Raw genomic sequence first — 20,263 nt, 5'->3', positions numbered from 1 at the left:
ATGAAGAGAAAATATGCATTTTGATGAAATGTATCTAACATGTATTTAAGAGTAACTGCATATATTCAAAAGAATCCAATTTTTTTAAATTGTGGGTTGATTGAAATATTATTTTGTTATCCTTTGTAAATTTACAGTATAATATAGAGTGGACACTGGCAAAATATGTAGAGTTGAAGAATAGACTGCACTGGATAGTGTCTCAAAGCAATGCATGCCATGGAAAGGCTATTTTTGCTGCAGCTTTTCCTTTGGCAACTGCCCCACTTGGTCCTAACTCATTTCAAGGCACAGGATAACATCTGCTCTATGAGTGATCCCTTCCAGTTCCCATATGAGTATTCCAAACCAGGGGATATAATAATAGGAGGGATTGCTGCACAATTTGATTGCCTGTTGGAAATAAGCAACTTTGAGGAACATCCTGAAACAAAGGTGGTAGAAGAACTCATGTAAGGAAATTTCATCTGGAGGTAGCAGTGACTGGAAATAGGAAGTATTCTAAACGTGATGTAGTTTAAAAAAAAAGCTTGAAAAAAGTTTTTGAAATGCTTGATATTATTAGACTTAGAGAAATAAATTTTAATTCACTGTTTCTACATTCTATTTCTATATCGTGTCAAGTTTTTCTTTTTCTGTCCCTTGATAGTTCTTATAGTTCTTATCCTACCATTTCCTCCAATGTAGTAGTTGTTATTATTTCTTTCAGATTTCATCTTCTTCCTCCCAAAGAAAAGTAGCATTTCTATGTTCATTTTTGAGCTCTTTTAAATCATTTTCCTTTTTTAAAAGGATCATAGTGTTATATATTATTGTTCAAATGTATACATATTTCAATTTATATTGAATTTTTATAATTTGTTAGGGTCAAGCAAATCTGTTGATCTGTTTAAAGGTACCTGTGACTGTATAAATGTCTGTAAAAATATCTACATTTTTACATGTTCTATTGGCATTACATAGATCAGGGCTTTTCAACTTTTTCACCCATTGTACCACTTTTAGGATATGGCAACATCTGAGTACCACCAGTCACCTAGCAAGGTGTCAAAAACTTGATAACCAAAAAAAAACAAAAGGAAAAAAGTGATGAAGTACAGGTAGTCCTTGACTTACAACAGTTCACTTAGTGACTGTTCAAAGTTACAATGGCACTGAAAAAAGTGTCCCCCAAGCCACAGCCGATCCTGGTGCTTCCGCTGAGCCCTGATACCAGCGAAGAAGCGCTGATCCTGACGCTTCCGCTGAGCCCTGACAGCCCTGCAGCTCCAGCCATCTCTCGCTCAGGCTTGTGCAGTGCTGCCACTGGTTCAGCTCATTTCCCTCCCCCGCTACCACTTTTCTAGGATGGTTGTGTACCACCTGCCAGGTGCCAATGTACCACAGGTGGTACCTGTACCACTGGTTGAAAAGTCCTGACATAGATCACATGCTTTCCACTGATATTCCACAGATATCAGTTACAGTGCAGAGTAATACAATACAGCCTCACTAATCCATTTTAAACTCATTCATTTTAATAAGGAAGAATCAATTAATTACTTCACCTTCGGTTTTTGGGAAGGGGGGAACAAAATTCACAAGGTACATCTTCTTTTCACTTTGGGTTGGAAACCAGCCTATAATCTCAGAAAAAAATGAATATTGGATACATCCTACTTTTGAATATGTTTTCAGTGTGCCATAGCTGGGAGCAGACAGTGAAAAAGAGAGGAGAGAGAGATGAGGGAGAAAAAGAAGAGGAGAGGAGAGGAGAGGAGAGGAGAGACATCTTATGTACATCTCTTCCATTATGCATAGAAAAACCCAACAAGGCATTACTTCTTTTGAAAGTTTTGATTACTGGAGCAATATAAATATATTTTTGCCCTTGATTTTATTTGGTTAGGTTAGGTTATTAGGTTGCTTTTGAGGTTGCAATACCCAAAGCGCTATTATTGGTTGGATTTTAAAGCTTTTCTTTGCACTTTCAAACAATCTATAATCCATACTTTTCATTGCTATTGAATAAAACATCTATATGTCAAATAAATTAAGGCTTAACTTTTGATTTTACAGTCAATATTAATGGCACCTATCCATTAACTGATACTAATGACTAAGCATTTTCAGGCTTGCTTATTATTAGGAATTGATAGGACTCCCAGATTGGATAGTTGATTACACTGTAAGTAGAGAAAAATCACTGGTGGCAATGGAAGATTATTTCCAAGAAAGCTACATTTGTGTCCTTGAAAACACTGTAAGTCAAGCTTAACTTTAGAGAGGCTTTTTTTTATTGAACATGGCATGGAAGTATATATAACTTAAAACTGAGTCACAAAAACAAAAGTTATGTTATTTGTCAAACAGTACTTAAAGTATGTTTATGAAAATTCATATCTATATAAGCCTATTTATTTGTGACTTTTCAAATGTTTAACTTTCTTTTTAGATGCAGTAATATGCATTCAAAATAATGTGGTAGTTATTTCAGATGTTGTATAAATTTTCTCTTAGGGCAATATTAAAGAATTACCAGCATGTTCTTTCGTTAATATTTGCTGTGAAGCAGATCAATGAGAATCTCAAAATATTACCAAATATCAGCATAGGGTTCCACATATATGACAGCTACCATAATGCAAAGATGTCTTATCAGAACACACTGAAACTTCTGTCTGCCCAGAGGAAGACTATTCCAAATTACAACTGCAAGAAGCAAAATAATTTGATAGCTGTCATTGGAGGACTTGATGCCAAAGTCTCTCTTCATATGGCTACTGTTTTAAGCATTTATAAGTTCCCACAGGTATGTGCAGGTCAGCCATGAAGTTTACAGTGCAATGCTGCTTGTCCAGTTAATACAAACTGAAAACAAATTTCTGTGTGAACTGAATAAAGGTATTCTGGTTATGGTCAAGAAATCTCCTTTCTAGCTTCACATTTCACCAAAAAGTATTAGATGCAGATATGATCAGCCAAATTTATTTCTCACCCATTTAATTTCTAAAGTTTTTAACAACAATTTAGCTTTGAAGAATTCTTAAACCTTGAAATGCATTATGTAATCTCGAGCTGTTTTAATAGAATTGCATCCTCATATGGATTTTGGAAAAGATTCCCATTCTTTTCTTCTTTTCTACTCTTTTCTGGAAAAAGAGGGAGATGGTGGTTTTCCAAAAAGTATTAGTTCTTGCCTCAAAATCTTTTATCAGGACAGTTTTTGAGAACTAAACCTATGCCCTTTATAGAGAAAAGTTATGCTTCGGAATGTTAAAATCAATCCTTTAGTTCAAAAAAGGGCAATTTTCTTCAGATATGTGTTTACCTCACAGGAAATAATTGTGATAATAATGATAAATATTAATATTTAATATTTTATTGTTATGTATATGTAGGGGTGTGGGTCTATACATATGTTGTATATAGTAAATTTTAGGTGTGTGTCATGTATGTGTTTCACTTTGAGAGCGGACAACTAAATTTCATTTTTTATGTGTGCCGTTGTGCCCGCAGTAAAAAATGGCAATAAAGATTATATTGTTTTATCTTATAATTTATGGCTATTTATTATAATTCTACCTGTCTTTCTTTCTTTTAATAACTTTTTGTTTCTTTGGCTTTTGCTTAGATTGCTTGCTGTGTGTTTGCTCCAGTGATGAATGTTAAAGCACAACTCCCTTTTTTCTACCGGATGATCCCTAGTGAAAGAAATCAATACGTGGGACTTATTCAGCTACTCCTTTTTTTCCAATGGAAATGGATTGGAATTGTTTCACCAGATGATGATAAAGGAGAAAAATTTGTGCAGACAATGTTACCCATGCTTTCCCAGAATGCAATCTGTCCAGCAATCATTGAAAGAACAGTAACCCTTTCTGGTGTTTTAGAGAATTTTGAGTCATTTGAACCCCTTGTTGCTATGGCTGCTTCATTAGCCAAAGCCAGCGTCAAAGTCTATATTATAAATGCAGATTCTCAAGCTATTTCATGCTTGAAATGGCTAGTATACATTTATGGAAGCTTAGAAAGTCCAAAACAACTAACCATAGGCAAGGTGTGGCTTATGACAGCCCAATGGGATTTCTCATCAGAGACACTTCACCGAGATTTTGATATACATTTTTTTCATGGTGCCTTGTCTTTGGCAAGTCACTCAAAAGAAGTGCTGGGATTTACAGAATTTTTGCGTTCTCTACAACCAACCTGGTCAAAACCAGATGGGTTTATCAGGATCTTTTGGGAACAAGCATTCAACTGCCTATTTCCTAATTCTAATGAAGGAGAAGAGAGCAATAATTCTTGCACTGGAAAGGAGAACTTGGAAAATCTTCCTGGAACTCTCTTTGAAATAACTATGACCAGTCAAAGCTACAGCATCTACAATGCAGTCCATGCCATAGCACATGCTTTGCATAAGATGTTCTTATCTTCCACTCATAGGTTAGATCCCACAGATCTATTACATTGGCAGGTAATGCTTTTCAAAATGCAATTGTTTATCTAATATATATTTCTTCTGAAAGCAATAGGTATTGTTTATCAAAAAGTCTATATTTCTTTACAATATTCTGTTTTCAAACTTTGTTTCTTGTCTGTGATGAAATAGCTTTCTTTCCCAGGCATCACAGGCCACATAGAAGCAATGAAACTATATTCTAGTTTATTGGACTAATCCAATATTTCTTTTTCTCTTATTGTAATTTATCATCTATCTATCTGTCTGTCTGTCTGTCTGTCTATCCCTCATAGAACTTAGTATAAGCATGTGCAATCTTTAATATTAAAAATATTAAATACTATTTAATATTAAATAGTATCATCATCAACAACAACAATAATAATAAAGTTGGAAGGGACCTTGAAGGTCATCTAGCCCAACCCCCTGCTCAGGCAGGAAACCCTATACCATTTCAAACAAATGTCTGTCCAGTCTTTTCTTAAAAACTTCCAGTGTTGGAGCATTCACCGCTCCTGGAGGCAGTTTGTTCCACTGGTTAATTGTTCTAACTGTCAGGAAGTTTCTCCTTAGTTCTAGGTTGCTTCTCTCCTTGATTAGTTTCTGTCTGTTGCTTCTTGTCCTGCCCTCAGGTGGTTTGGAAAATAGCTTGACTCCCTCTTCTTTGTGGCAGCCCCTGAGATATTAGAACACTGCTATCATGTCCCCCCTCGTCCTTCTCTTCATTAAACTAGACATACCCAATTCCAGTAGCTGTTCCTCCCCTAATCATCTTTGTTGCTCTTCTCTGTACTCTTTCCAGATTCTCAACATCTTTTTTACATCATGGTGACCAAAACTGGATGCAGTATTCCAAGTGTGGCCTTTCCAAGGCATTGCAAAGTGGTATTAATACTTCATGTGATCTTGATTCTATTCCTCTGTTAATGCAGCCTAGCATTGTATTGGCTTTTTTGGCAGCTGCAGCACACTGCTGGCTCATATTTAAGTGATTGTCCACTAGGATTCCGAGATCCCTCTCACAGTTACTACTATTGAGCAAGGTACTCCCTATACTATACCTGTGCATTTGGTTTTTCTTGCCTAAATGTAGAACCTTACTTTTTTCACCACTGAATTTCATTTTGTTAGATAGCGCCTAGTGTTCAAGTCTGTCCAGATCCACCTGTATCTTAAACCTGTCTTCCTGAGTGTTGGCTATTCCTGCCAGCTTGGTGTCATCTGCAAATTTAATGAGTTCCCCATCTATCCCCTCGTCCAAATCATTGATGAACATGTTGAAGAGTACGCTGAGTTTGGCCGGTCAGCCAGCTACGAATCCATCTAGTGGTGATGCTGTCTAACCCACATTTTTCTATCTTATCAAGTAGTAGTTTGTGATCTACTTTATCAAATGTCTTACTGAAGTCCAAGTAAATTATATCTACAGCATTCCTCTGGTCCACTAATTTTGTCACTTGGTCAAAGAATATAATAAGATTTGTTTGGCATGATCTGTTTTTGACAAACCCATGTTGGCTTTTAGTAATGACTTTGTTTGCCTCTAGGTGCTCGCTGATTCCTTGTTTGATTATCTTTTCCAGAATCTTCCCAGGTATTGAGGTCAGGCTGATAGGTCTGTAATTTCCTGAATCCATTTTTCCCCTTTTTTTGAAGATGGGACTACATCAGCTCTTTTCCAGTCCTCTGGTAGTTCCCCAGTGCTGCAGGATCTTTGAAAAATATAGTTCAGTGGTTCTGAGATCGCATCTGCCAGTTCTTTGAGAACCTTGGGTTGTAATCCATCTGGTCCTGGTGATTTGAACTTGTCTAGGCTAGACAGGTGCTCACTTAATATTTTCTTACCTATCTTAACCTGTGATTCTAATCTGTTTTTATGGCCTTAGTCTTCCTCACTTCATCTTTGCAGGCTCAGGCTATTTGCTGATATGTCCTTTCTATCTTTCAATTTATTAGAGTTCTATATGCAGCCATGCTGGGTTGTTTTTTTTTGAGAGCTGTTATTCTTCCTCTTTGTTGGTATTGTGCTAGAATGGGCTTTTATTATCTCACTTTTCAAAATTTCCCAGGCTTCTTCAGTTGTTTTCCCCTTGAGGATTCTCATCCATGGAATCCTTACCAAGCTCTCTGAATTTTTTGAAATTAGCTCTCTTAAAGTCCAAGAGTCTAGTTTGACTGTATTCTATTGCTTGTGCTTCCATAATGTTGAATTCCAATATTGCATGATCACTTCCTCCCAAGGTTCCTGTGGCTTCAACTCCTTCTATCATTTCATCTCTGTTAGTGAGAATTAAATCCAAAATGGCTAATCCCCTAGTTCTCCTCTCTACTTTTTGGGTGACAAAGTTGTCTGCTAGGTTTGTCAGGAATCTGTTTGATCTTCCACTTGGTGCAGAGTTTGTCTCCCAGTTGATGTCAGGGTAGTTAAAATCCCCCATTACTACTGTGATGGGCTTACTACTACTACTACTACTACAACTACTACTACTACTACTACTACTACTACTACTACTACTAATAATAATAATAATAATAATAACAAGAACAAGATCAAGAACCATAAGTCAATTAAAAAGGCACTTTACTTGGAACAACCTACATGCTGTGGCGAGATATTTAATACTATCTGCCTATATCTAGGCCTTGGGAAAAACACAATACAGTAGATGAATAAAAATGCCAAACTCTCTCTAAACACCTGACTGACTTTGTAAACAGCCATAATAATGAACATCACATAAGCTGACTAAAAACATATAACAAAGTAGCAACAATGGTCCACTGGAATATTTGTATGTAATGCAATTTGCCTGCAAGCAAGAAATGGTGGTACTATAAAACACACTAAATAATAGGAAATCAAGAATTTAAACAGATAAGCACTAGCTTCATATCACCTGATACTTAACTGTTAATAAGAAAGGCAAAAATCCAAATAGTACATTCTGCAATATCTGGAAACAGCAAAATAGAAGAGAAAGAATTAGAGAAACCTACAAAATACAAATACTGTAAATAAAAGTATTATGACTGGCAAAAGAAAGAAAACATAGTATCAATAGTAATAGGCACAGTGGTGCAATCTCAAAACATTTTGAAACACCTCTTGAACACTTATCAACACTGATAAAATGACCCTCAATTTTAAAAGGTAGCTTACATCCTGAGACAGTACCTTTGACAGTATGAAAAACAACATCTGCCTTTCCCAGGTTCTTGGGAAAGACTTAAGAGAAAGACAAAATGCCTAAATTCATCTAAACATCTAGCTAACATATATGTTTTGTATGCTCTCAGAGACTTTGGACAAGGGACATTAAATCTTTGTCTCCTGATGAAAGATAAAGTATTCCTTTCCTTTGTTTTCTATTTATATGAATTGATGACAGAAGTCAACATGGGACTTACTGTAGCATATCTCTTTTTGAGCTTCTGAAAGAAGGTTGTACAAAAACATGTTTCAAACATTTTTTTTAATCCCATTTATATCCCGCCCTTCTCTGAAGACTCAGGGCGGCTTACAATCTAAAGCACAATGTGCTTAGCAATAGCCTTCATTCTATGTATATACCTGCTTATTAGGGCTTTCGCCCCAAGTGGCATTTTTACAAAGTCAGTTTATTGCCCCCAACAATCTGGGTCCTCATTTTACCTACCTCAGAAGGATGGAAGGCTGAGTCAACCTTGAGCCTGGTGGGATGCAAACCTGCACTAATTGCAGGCAGCTGGTGTTACTTAAGGAGGCATTAGCCCACTGCTCCACCAAGGCTGTTGTCACTGTGGAGTGACTGTCACTGTTGTCATGGGTCAGTTGTGCCCTGAGCAAATTTTGAATCCTTCCTGCTCCTACATTTAAGAAAACAAGTAAAGTTATGAGAAAAATATGCAATATCAGTGCAAAAAGCTGTAAGTCTAATTTATATTGATTTGGAAGAGAAGTTTGGCTTTACTTTTACACAGGGGTTACAGTGCATGATTTATTCCAGGGAAAACAAAAAAGGATTGGGAAAATAAATGCAACAGAAAATGGGAATAAATGAATTTCATTTCTATACATATCTTTATCTGATTTCAGTTGTTCAAACCATAGTTCTATGCTTAGTTTAATAACACATGGAAACCAGAGAACTGGTCCCAGGGATGTTCTCATATTCAGTTTTCCTATACTTCTATACGAAATGACTTGACTGCCACTTTTTTTTAGTAATGTAAAAGATCAAAATTGAAGATATTCAGTAGATTTCATTTTAAACATAACCAGGCTTCATATGGACAGAGGTAATATAATGTGTTTCAAGATTATTTGGAAAATTGATAAATATCCAATGAACCGTCTCAAAATGGTAAACCTGAGTTCTCATTTGAGATTGAAATTTAATTTAATCTGTTCTTCATGCACTATTCTGGAATGAAGTGGGATTGTATTCTTTCCCTTATATTTTTCAAAGACCAAGGTCCAAAAACACTTGAAAACTAATTTAACAATAATATTAAGTGGAATATATTAGAGATAATAATTGCATTTTAATTCAAAATCTCAGATGGCTGGTGGTTATAACAAAAGTATGGATTGTTGGATTTCTAACTAGCAATTATAAAGAAATACATAAGTAGCCATACTAATGCCTTTATACTTGTATCATGCTTGATTTGTAGCCCTTGGCCTATTTTTGTGGATGCCAATGACCAATTATTGGGGATATGAAAATGAGGGTATTATTAAACTCTGAGGCTTTTCATCAACTTCCCAAATCCTTCTATGTACCTACAACATGAACTTAATCAGATTAGACTGATGTGTTGTTGTTGTTAGCTGCGAAGTCGTGTCCGACCCATCGCGACCCTATGGACAACATTCCTCCAGGCCTTCCTGTCCTCCACCATCTTCTGGAGTCCATTCAAGCTCACGCCCACTGCTTCAGTGACTCCATCCAGCCACCTCATTCTCTGTCGTCCCCTTCTTCTATTGCCCTCGATCTTTCCCAGCATTAGGCTCTTCTCCAGTGAGTCCTTCCTTCTCATTAGGTGGCCAAAGTACTTGAGTTTTAGCTTCAGGATCTGGCCTTCTAAAGAGCAGTCAGGATTGATCTCCTCTAGGACTGACCGGTTTGATCGCCTTGCAGTCCAAGGGACTCGCAGGAGTCTTCTCCAGCACCATAGTTCAAAGGCCTCAATTCTTTGGCGCTCAGCCTTTCTTATGGTCCAACTTTCACTGCCATACATTGCAACTGGGAAGACCATAGCCTTGACTATACGCACTTTTGTTGACAGGGTGATGTCTCTGCTTTTTAGTGTGCTGTCTAGATTTGCCATGGCTTTCCTCCCCAGGAGCAAGCGTCTTTTAATTTCTTGGCTACAGTCCCCATCTGCAGTGATCTTGGAGCCCAGGAAAACAAAATCTGTCACTACCTCCATTTCTTCCCCATCTATTTGCCAGGAATTGAGAGGGCCAGTTGCCATGATCTTGGTTTTCTTAATGTTAAGTTTCAACCCAACTTTTGCACTCTCCTTCTTCACCCGCAACAAGAGGCTGTGTGTATTAATATAATATTTGTTGTTAGTTGCAAAGTCATGTCTGACCCATGACTACCCCATGGTCAACGTTCCTCCAGGCCTTCCTGTCCTCTACCATCTGGAGTCCATTAAGGCTCACACCTACTGCTTCAGTGACTCCATCCAGCCACCTCATTCTCTATCGTCCCCTTCTTCTCTTGCCCTCAACCTTTCCCAGCATTAGGCTCTTCTCTAGTGAGTCCTTCCTTCTCATTAGGTGGCCAAAGGATTTGAGTTTCAAAATATAATATAGCTTTTTGTATTATTAATTTTTAATCATTTTTATTTCACATATTAAGATAATTTAACAATAGTGAAAGCAACTATTTATTAAAATAAAGGTTTCAGGACATGTATTGCTTCTTTTTTGTAGACTATATTAATAACATAATCCAAAATAGAAGATTTAATGTTTTAAAGTTTTTTTCCTCTTTCATTTTAGCTTCACCATTTTCTGAAGACCATGTCATTTAACCATAGTGCTGAAGATATCATATCTTTTGATGAAAATGGTGAATTAGTAGCTGGATTTGATGTTATCAACTGGGTCACTTTCCCAAACAAATCTCTTCTTCGTGTGAAAGTTGGATGGCTGGATCCACAAGCTTTAAGTGATCATCAATTAACTATTCATGAGGAGGCCATCACATGGCACAGTTCATTTAATCAGGTGAAGTACAAACAGAATTTCAAATATGCAATGCTAAATGGGAAAGTGCCTTGTCTTTGTAATTCATAAATGATTTATAACCAGTAGAGCTTAGAAGTAAATCAGTGAGTATTTTCTTATACTAACATACTACTGCTATTATTTATTTATTTAGAAAAAAACTAGCCTTTAACTCTAAGTGAACTATAAACAAGCAAGGAGGAGGCAATAAGGAAAAAATATGTTATACGCCACGAAAATCAGGAGATCCAGATACAAAGATTTGGGTATAAAGTTTTATTGTAATTTAAGATCTCTACAAGAATCTGAAGTACTAGTGGCCAAGGGAAATTAGTGGGAGGTAAGAGTAGAAGTAATTCATGGTGGGCTGGATTTATATCTCTTGTGGAAGTGAAGGGACTCATGACTGATGCTGCATTTGACCCTTCCCTCAGGGTCAGTCTGGTCATCTACAAAATATTCACCATTATTTTTATTTGGGTTATTTTTGATCCCAACAACATAATATTGTTTTAGAATTTATAGAATGTACTCTTTTACTGTATCACTTTCTTTTACATACAATATCAAATCAGATTCATTTGGGTGTTCAACTTGTTGATACCCAAAGGCTCTTTATAAAGTGATAATATTCTAATCCAGCAGGCAAAACAAATTGACAAAGATTGACAATTGAAGGAAAATTGAAGAATCAAAAGCACAAATCAAAGCAATAGCAATAGCAGTTAGTCTTATATACTGCTTCATAGTGCTTTACAGCCCTCTCTAAGTGGTTTACAGAGCCAGCTTATTGCCCTCAATAATCTGGGTCCTCATTTTACCGACCTTGGAAGGATGGAAGGCTGAATCAACCTTGAGCTGGTAAGTCTTGAACTGCCAAATTGCTGGCAGCCAGCAATCCAGCCTGCAGTACTGCATTCTAACCACCACACCACCAAAGGCTGCACAAGATCAAGCCTTAATAACAAATGCATACAAAGCCAGAATTGAAAAGATAGTCACAGACAGCAAAAGCCATTTCTAGAAAGAAGATGAAGAAACAGTGGACCACCTAGTTATTTGCCGCAAGCTTGCACAGACTGACTACAAGCAATGACATGAAAAAGTAGCAGTAATGGTGCATTGGAAGAAGTACCATTGGCCTGCAAGTGAGAACTAGTGGGGCTATAAAATAAAGAAAGTCATAGAAAAATGAAGAAACTACATTGTTCTGGAACTTTAGAATTCAAACAGACAGGCACCTGCCACAAAACACCCCACAATTAACAATTGTTGATAAAAAAGACAAAAAAGTCTAAAGAACTGGAGAAGATAAAAAAATACAAAGACCAGCAAATAGGAATAGAACAACTCTGCCAAAAGAAAGCAAAGATAGCACTAATTGTAACAGATGTTTTATGTACAATACCAAATCAACTGGAACACCACCAGCATTGACAAAATCAACGTCAATTGCAAAAGGCAGCTTTACTTCGAACAGCTTACATTCTGTGATGATACCTTTAACACATTAATCATCAATATCTGCCTATCCCAGATCATTCAGAAAGACTTGATAGGTGAATGAAAATGTTAAATCCAAACTGTACATCTGGCTGACTGTGTGAGAAACCATAATAATAACTTATAATATTTAGTGTGGGGACAAGCTTATTTATCTCTTTGCCCTGTTGATAGATCCTGCCCATTGCTCTGTGTAATGAAAAATGCCATCCGGGTTACAGACGAAAAAAGAAAGAAGGAGAAGCATTTTGCTGCTACGATTGTGTTCCCTGTTCAGAAGGAAAAATTTCAGACCAGAAAGGTAGGAAACATAATAATCAATATTATGGATTAAAAATTGAATAGACACAGTTGGTAAAAAGAAAACAATTTATTTACTGGTACTAAGATCAATAAAAAACCCTCAAATGTTAAAAAAACTCACACTAACAATATCTAAAGCATGTCTTCATTCTCTGGAATCTGCAAAAAAAACCCAACCCAAAATATTGGGAGTGGGAGGCACCGTTCTACGGTGGTTCTCCTCCTACCTCCAGGGCCGCTCGCAGTCGGTGTTGACAGGAGGGCAGAGATCCGCCCCGAGGTCTCTCATTTGTGGAGTTCCTCAGGGGTCGGTCCTCTCGCCTCTCCTGTTCAACATCTATATGAAGCCGCTGGGCGAGATCATTCGTGGTTTCGGGGTGGGGTATCACCAGTACGCTGATGATACCCAACTTTTTCTTTCCACCCCGAACCAACCCAGCGATGCCCTCTCCGTGATGTCCCGGTGCCTGGAGGCGGTTCAGGTCTGGATGGGGAGAAACAGGCTTCGTCTCAATCCCGCCAAGACTGAGTGGCTGTGCATATCGGCATCTCGGGTTAACCAACTTATTCCACCTCTAATGATGGGGGGTGAGGTGTTACCCCCCGTTGATAGGGCTCGCAATCTGGGCGTCCTCCTGGACTCACGGCTCAATTTTGAAGATCACATAGGAGCCGTGACCAGGGGGGCTTTTGCACAGGTTCGCCTGGTGCGCCAGTTGCGTCCCTATCTGGACCGAGACGCCCTACGCACAGTTACTCATGCGCTTGTTACCTCCCGTTTGGACTACTGTAACGCTCTCTACATGGGGCTGCCCTTGAAGACCACTCGGAGGCTTCAACTGGTGCAGAATGCGGCTGCGCGAGTTGTAATGGGGGTCTCCCGATACTCCCATGTAACACCTCTACTCCGCGAGCTGCATTGGCTTCCGGTTGCCCTCCGGGTGAAATTCAAGGTGCTGGTTATTACCTATAAAGCCCTACATGGCCTGGGTCCGGGCTATTTGAGGGAACACCTGCTGCCGGCATCAAACGCCCTTCGCCCAGTGCGCTCCCACAGGGAGGGTCTGCTCAGGGTGCCGCCGGTGAGAGATTGCCGGCGGGTGACACCCAGGGATAGGGCCTTCTCAGTGGGAGCGCCTGCCCTCTGGAACCAGCTGCCGGTGGAGCTGAGGACTGCCCCCGACCTCCAATCATTCCGCCGGGGCCTGAAGACCTGGCTCTTTGAGCTCTCAGGCCCAGGCTGAGGAGAAATTTTTAATTGGGGTTTTAAGTATACAGGGTCAATTTAATATTTTTTAATTTGGTTTTTTAACTTTTGTATGGTGGATTTTTTAATTTCCTGTAAACCGCCCTGAGTCCTCAGGGAATAGGGCGGTATATAAATGTAACTAAATAAATAAATAAATAAATATTTTGATATATCCCCAGAACAAGGCATCACTGTCACTTGGAGGTTTGATAGGTAGATATATTCTTTTTGGGTTAGGGTTAGGGGGACAGTGAGAAAGAGAGGATAAAGAGAGGTAGGGCCTTCTCAGTGGGTGCGCCTGCCCTGTGGAACCAGCTGCCTGCGGAGCTTAGGACTGCCCCCACCCTCCGTTCTTTCCGCCGGGACCTGAAGACCTGGCTCTTCGAGCTCTCTAGCCCAGGCTGAGAATATTTTTAATTTTAATTTTAACTGGGTTTTAATTTTCTCAGGGTTCTATTTAATTTTAATTTAATTTAATTTAATTTAATAACATTTATATACCGCCCTTCTCCCTGAGGACTCAGGGCGGTTCACAGGGCAGAATAAAATACCAAATACAAACATTAAAAAGAGATTAAACAGTTGCCCTAGTTAAAACAATAGAAATACAATTCTAAAAACCCCAAGATAAAATTAAGAAACCAAAAATAAAACAACCCCACCGATCCCCCTCAGGCTAGGCCAGCTTGTACAAACAAAAACGTCTTGAGATCACGACGAAAGGAGCGAAGATCGGGCGCCAGCCGGAGCTCTACCGGTAGCTGATTCCACAGCTCCGGAGCGCCCACAGAGAAGGATCTCCCCCTGGGGGCCACCAATCGACATTCTCTGATCGGTGGCACCCTGAGGAGGCCCTCTCTGTGGGAATGCACAGGGCGCAGGGAGCTTGATGCCGGCAGCAGATGTTCCCTAAGGTACTCCGGCCCCATGCCATGAAGGGCTTTAAACACCGTTACCAGTACCTTGAATCTCACCCGGAAGACAACTGGCAACCAATGCAGCTCACGGAGCAGAGGTATAACGTGGGAGTATCGGGAGACTCCCAACACAACTCTCGCGGCTGCATTCTGTACCAGTTGGAGCTTCCGGGTGGTCCTCAAGGGCAGCCCCATGTAGAGAGCGTTGCAGTAGTCCAGACGAGAGGACACGAGCGCATGAGTGACCGTGCACAAATCATCCCGGCTAAGATAGGGCCGCAACTGGCACACCAGGCGAACCTGGGCGAAGGCCCCCCTAGTCACAGCTCCTATATGGTCTTCCAAGGTGAGCCGTGAATCTAGGAGGACTCCCAAGTTGCGAGCCCTATCTACGGGGGGTAATAGTTCACCCCCCATAGCCAGAGGTGGAATGTCCGAATAGACCCGGGATGAAGGTATGCAAAGCCACTCAGTCTTGTCGGGGTTGAGTTGAAGTCTGTTCCTCCCCATCCAGACCCGAACCGCCTCCAGGCAATGGGACATCACGTTGAGGGCATCACTGGGGTGGTTTGGGGTCGAAAAGAAAAGTTGGGTATCATCAGCGTACTGATGATACCCAACTCCAAAGCCACGAATGATCTCACCCAGCGGTTTCATGTAGATGTTGAACAGGAGAGGCGAGAGGACCGACCCCTGAGGAACTCCACAAATGAGAGACCTCGAGGTCGACCTCTGCCCCCCTGCCAACACCGACTGCGAACGTCCCTGGAGATAGGAGGAGAACCACTGTAAAACTGTGCCTCCCACTCCCAGTCCCCTGAGACACCGCAGCAAGATACCATGGTCGATGGTATCGAAAGCCGCCGAGAGGTCTAATAGGACTAGAACAGAGGAATGCCCCCTGTCCCGAGCCCTCCAGAGATCATTCACCAGCGCGACCAATGCCGTCTCCGTGCTGTGCCCGGGCCTGAAACCCGATTGGTACGGGTCTAGATAATCCGCTTCATCCAGGACCAGAGGGAGCTGATGCGCCACCACACTCTCAACAACCTTCGCAAGAAAGCGAAGGTTGGAGACAGGACGAAAGTTGTTCAATACAGCTGGGTCCAAGGCAGGCTTCTTGAGGAGAGGCCTCACCACCGCCTCCTTCAAGACGGCGGGGAAGATACCCTCACTCAGAGAAGCCGATATAACTGCCTGGAACCAGCTGCGTGTCCTCTCCCGGGCTGCATAGACCAGCCAGGAAGGGCACGGGTCCAATAAACATGTGGTGGTGCTCAGCCTCCCCATGATCCTGTCCACTTCCTCCGGAGTCACAGAATCAAACTCCTCCCAGGTGATATCGACAAGACCGCCCGCGTCCTGCTCGTCAGACTCTGCCCAGTCAGAGTCCAGACCGGTCCGAATCCGAGCGATTTTGTCCGACAGATGTTGGTTAAACTCCTCGGCACGACCCTGCAAGGGATCCTCCCTCACCTCCTGATTTAGGAGGGAGCGAGTCACCCTAAACAGGGTGGCCGGGCGATTATCTGCGGACGCGATAAGGGTGGCGAAGTGGTTAGACCTCGCCTCCCTTATCGCAGCGAGATAAGACCTAATGTAGGCTCTTAGTCGCAATCGGTCGGATTCGGATCGGCTGGACCTCCAACCGCTCTCTAGGCCCCGTCTCCGACGCTTCATCTCCCGGAGCTCCGCAGAGAACCATTGTTTTAACGTTTGTATCGACTATTTTTTAAATGCCCTGTAAACCGCCCTGAGTCCTTCGGGAAAGGGCGGTATATAAATCTAAATAAAATAAATAAATAAATAAATAAATAAATAAATAAATGAAATAGATGATAGATAGATAGATAGATAGATAGATAGATAGATAGATAGATAGATAGATAGATAGATAGATAGATATAGACAGACAGATAGACAGACAGATTGTTACAAAATGTAATTAGAAATCATTAATGATAGTAATGAAAATCTACAGTGGCTTTAGAACACAAAATGCTTATTAGGTGTTAGGTGTGAAGAACAATCATTCAAAGTAATATATGTGAAATTAAGTCAGTTCTATAAAACAAATACACAACGTTCTTAGAAATGTTGCTACTTGCAAAGTAGCAGATCACAGAAATTGACTCTTGACTTCAGAGTAAAATGTCCCAAATGGAATTAAGACAAAATCAGCTATATTTAATAGTCTGCGACATCACACTTAATTTCTGTTTCTTGTCAAAGGTTTCTATGTAAAACCTGGCAGAAAAGGCCAACCGGTTCATTGCATTATAAAACTGCTTATATTTATATTTTAGTTCTGCTTGAGTCCAGTCCACTATTCCAGCTGTGTATCCAATGACTAGAATTGCCCAGGTGTTGATTGACTTTGGACTTTAAGATCTTCGTCACTTTCTTGATGTATTCACCTCTAATCTTTTTGTTGACTTCAGTGTGCTTGATGTTGTCAGATTGAAGGATACCCAAGACTCTTAATGTTATTTTCGTTGGGCATATTGATTCCTTCAGTTTATATTATTATTATTATTATTATTATTATTATTATTATTATTATTATTATTATTATTATTGTTGTTGTTGTTGTTGTTGTTGTTGTTGTTGTTGTTGTTGTTGTTGTTGTTGTTTGATGTCACTCCACTCTACAGGTAGAGGTAAAGAAGGTATCAGTTTCCCACTAGCTCAGTTCTATACAGTTAAATGTATATACTTCTAAAGCAGTAGATCACAGAATTAGCTTCTTGACTTCAGGGTAATATGAAGACAAAATGAAGAGAGAATCAGCTAGGCTTAATATTCTACCATTTCACAGTTAATTTCTGTTCTTTTCAATTTTTATTTGTATTTGAAATAAAGTTTCTATGTAAAATCTAGCAGAAAAGGCCATTCAGTTCATTACATTATATTCCACTTATATTTATTTTCAGACATGGACAACTGTTTTCAGTGCCCAGAAGATCAATTTCCAAATGAGAAGAAAAATCAATGTATTACCAAGAGATTACATTTTCTCTCTTTTCTGCATCCTTTGGGGATTACTTTAGCATTTTTGACTCTCTCTTTTGTTCTGCTCACAATTCTGATACTAGGAGTTTTCATCAAGAACCAGAACACTCCCATTGTCAAAGCCAACAACAGGAACCTCACCTACTGTCTGCTCATCTCCTTATTGCTTTGTTTTCTCTGCTCCTTGTTATTTATTGGCCAGCCACAAAGAGTGACTTGCTATTTACGACAAATTACTTTTGGTATCATCTTCACAGTGGCTGTTTCTTGTATATTAGCAAAAACAATAACTGTAGTTGTAGCTTTTATGGCCACCAAGCCAGGATCTAGGATGAGGAAATGGGTTGGGAGAAGATTGACCGCTCTCATCCTATTTGGTTGCTCCTTCATTCAGACTAGTATTTGTGCTGTATGGCTGTGTACAGCTCCTCCTTTCCCAGAGTTTGATATGTATTCCCTTCCTGGAGCAATTCTAGTGCAATGCAATGAAGGATCACTTGGTATGTTTTATTATGTCCTGGGCTACTTAGGATTTTTGGCTGTTGTCAGCTTCACTGTGGCTTTCCTAGCCAGGAAGTTGCCAGATAGTTTCAATGAAGCTAAGTTCATCACTTTCAGCATGCTGGTCTTCTGCAGTGTTTGGCTGTCCTTCATTCCTTCATATCAGGGCATTAATGGAGAATATATGGTCGCTGTGGAGATCTTCTCTATCTTGGCATCTGGTGCTGGATTATTAAGCTGTATCTTTTTCCCTAAGTGTTACATAATTATCCTAAAACCTGAACTGAACATCAAGGAACAGCTGATAAAGAGAAACTCTTGAGCAGAAATTTCCATTTGTAATAATCGAGAACAATATGAAATTATTACAGAAGCCACTACCTTTTTTCCAATTTTTGAGGCTTTCCTAATAGCATAATCCTTAGTTGAGATATGTAAATAATAAAATTTGCAAATAAGTAGAAATTTCAATTTATAATCTAGAATATTAAATTATTCAAATATTCCATTATAGAAGCCACTACTTTTTAGGTATTTCTAATAATATAATCCTTAGATGAGTTTTGTGAAGAATAGTATAATTTGAAATTACAGTAAGAATGACTTTTGAAGTAATGGTTAAAGTTTTTTCCTGAGACAATTGTTGAAATGGATGACAACTTGGACCATAAAGAAACTTTAATTAGTCATTTGTTCTACAAAGGAATTCAAATTATGAGTTTTCCTGGATCCCTGTCGAGTTTTGATCATAGTGGTATACATCTCAGTACATAAAGCATTATATATTTTGGTTCTGGATGGACCTTTCATATCTATTTCAAACAGATTGACAGAATGTGCTAGAGGGCCACTTGTGTATGCTATTTAATAATATGGAAAAAAGATAAATCATGGTATATTCCATCTTAGAGATGGATTTTTTTTACTAAAAAGTTGCCTTAATTTCTAGAAGCTAAGTTTGAAAAAAAAATAAAAAAAATTACTGGGTAAGAATTTAAGAGGCAATTTGTTTTTCTTTGAAGATGTTTCACTTTCATCCAAGAAGCTTCTTCAGCTCTGAAGTGCTAAAGAAAGTCTAGTTGCCTCTTGAAAAAACACCTTTGAGACAACCAAGACTTGGAAGACTGAGAATCTTCATAAATGCTAGATAATAAATTGGATATGATTCATGTGGTATTCAAAGAAATAAATAGTAAATTAGAAATTAAATATAGGAAGAATGGCATTTATAAATACATCTTGTGTTTTAAGTGACTCTGTTTCCTATCAAAAGGAAAAAGTAAGTACAGGAAAAGCTTTCTTATGATCATTTTTATTTAAGATCAAAACTGAAAACCTAAAATTAAACTGTCAATTAAAACTGAAAACCTAAATATAACTATTTTGAAAGAAATCTCTAGCTGGATTTTGAGAGAAAGAAAGGAATATTTTATTTTATGAGATGTACAACAAAGAAAGACTGCATGTCATCAGATCTATCTAATTCAAAAAGGTCTTCAGTTATGTACCATGAATGTACTTGTCTGATCAATATTAAACATAAATGAAACAGAAGGGAATCCATGGCTAACCTGAGCCTGAATATTATGGATGAAGTACTGGAGGAAACTGAGGAATAAGAAGCATAAGTTAGAAAAAATATAAGACTGAATTAGAATGCTTATTTATGTTATATATTAATTTTAATAGTTTTTTGTTCAGGGTATATGTTGACTAGAGATTTATATTAAGATTGCCCTCAATTTTTTAATTGGATTGATTGTATTGAGTAAATGACTTTGGTTGAAACATATTTTGTAATAATAATAATAATAATAATAATAATAATAATAATAATAATAATAATAATAATAATAAAATGAAAGTAATGTTTATTAAGATTGTGTATAAGCAGTCCTCAATTTATGACCAGTTGTTTAGCAACTGTTCAAAATTACAACCAAACCAAAAATTTACAATCTCTATTTGAAGTTCCAATGATAGGGTCCTTTCCCTTGTTACTTGAATGAACTTGGGCTCTTGGCAACATGGCCACACTTAAAGCATTCTATGTTCTTTGTCTACGTTTTATGATGTGTTTGCTGAAAATTGGCAGTGACTTCTGGGGTTTTTTT

General features: G+C 38.8%; 1 protein-coding gene across 1 annotated transcript; it reads left to right on the top strand.

Annotated features, from left to right (window-relative positions):
• Nucleotides 1-309: 309 nt before the first annotated feature.
• On the top strand, nucleotides 310-18,471 carry LOC308678712 (vomeronasal type-2 receptor 26-like; the record flags this gene model as incomplete). Its single annotated transcript, XM_081345949.1, has 6 exons — nucleotides 310-452; nucleotides 2,500-2,791; nucleotides 3,614-4,456; nucleotides 10,437-10,664; nucleotides 12,342-12,468; nucleotides 17,570-18,471. The coding sequence occupies 6 exons, from the start codon at nucleotides 310-312 to the stop codon at nucleotides 18,469-18,471; spliced, it is 2,535 nt and encodes an 844-aa protein (XP_081202075.1).
• Between the last annotated feature and the right edge of the window lie 1,792 nt (nucleotides 18,472-20,263).

This window comes from Vipera berus (genome assembly GCF_964194415.1).
Source record: "Vipera berus genome assembly, chromosome: Z".
NCBI lineage: Eukaryota > Metazoa > Chordata > Lepidosauria > Squamata > Viperidae > Vipera > Vipera berus.
The sequence above is the reverse complement of the archived record's forward strand: the minus strand, read 5'-3'. Positions and strand labels throughout refer to the sequence as shown.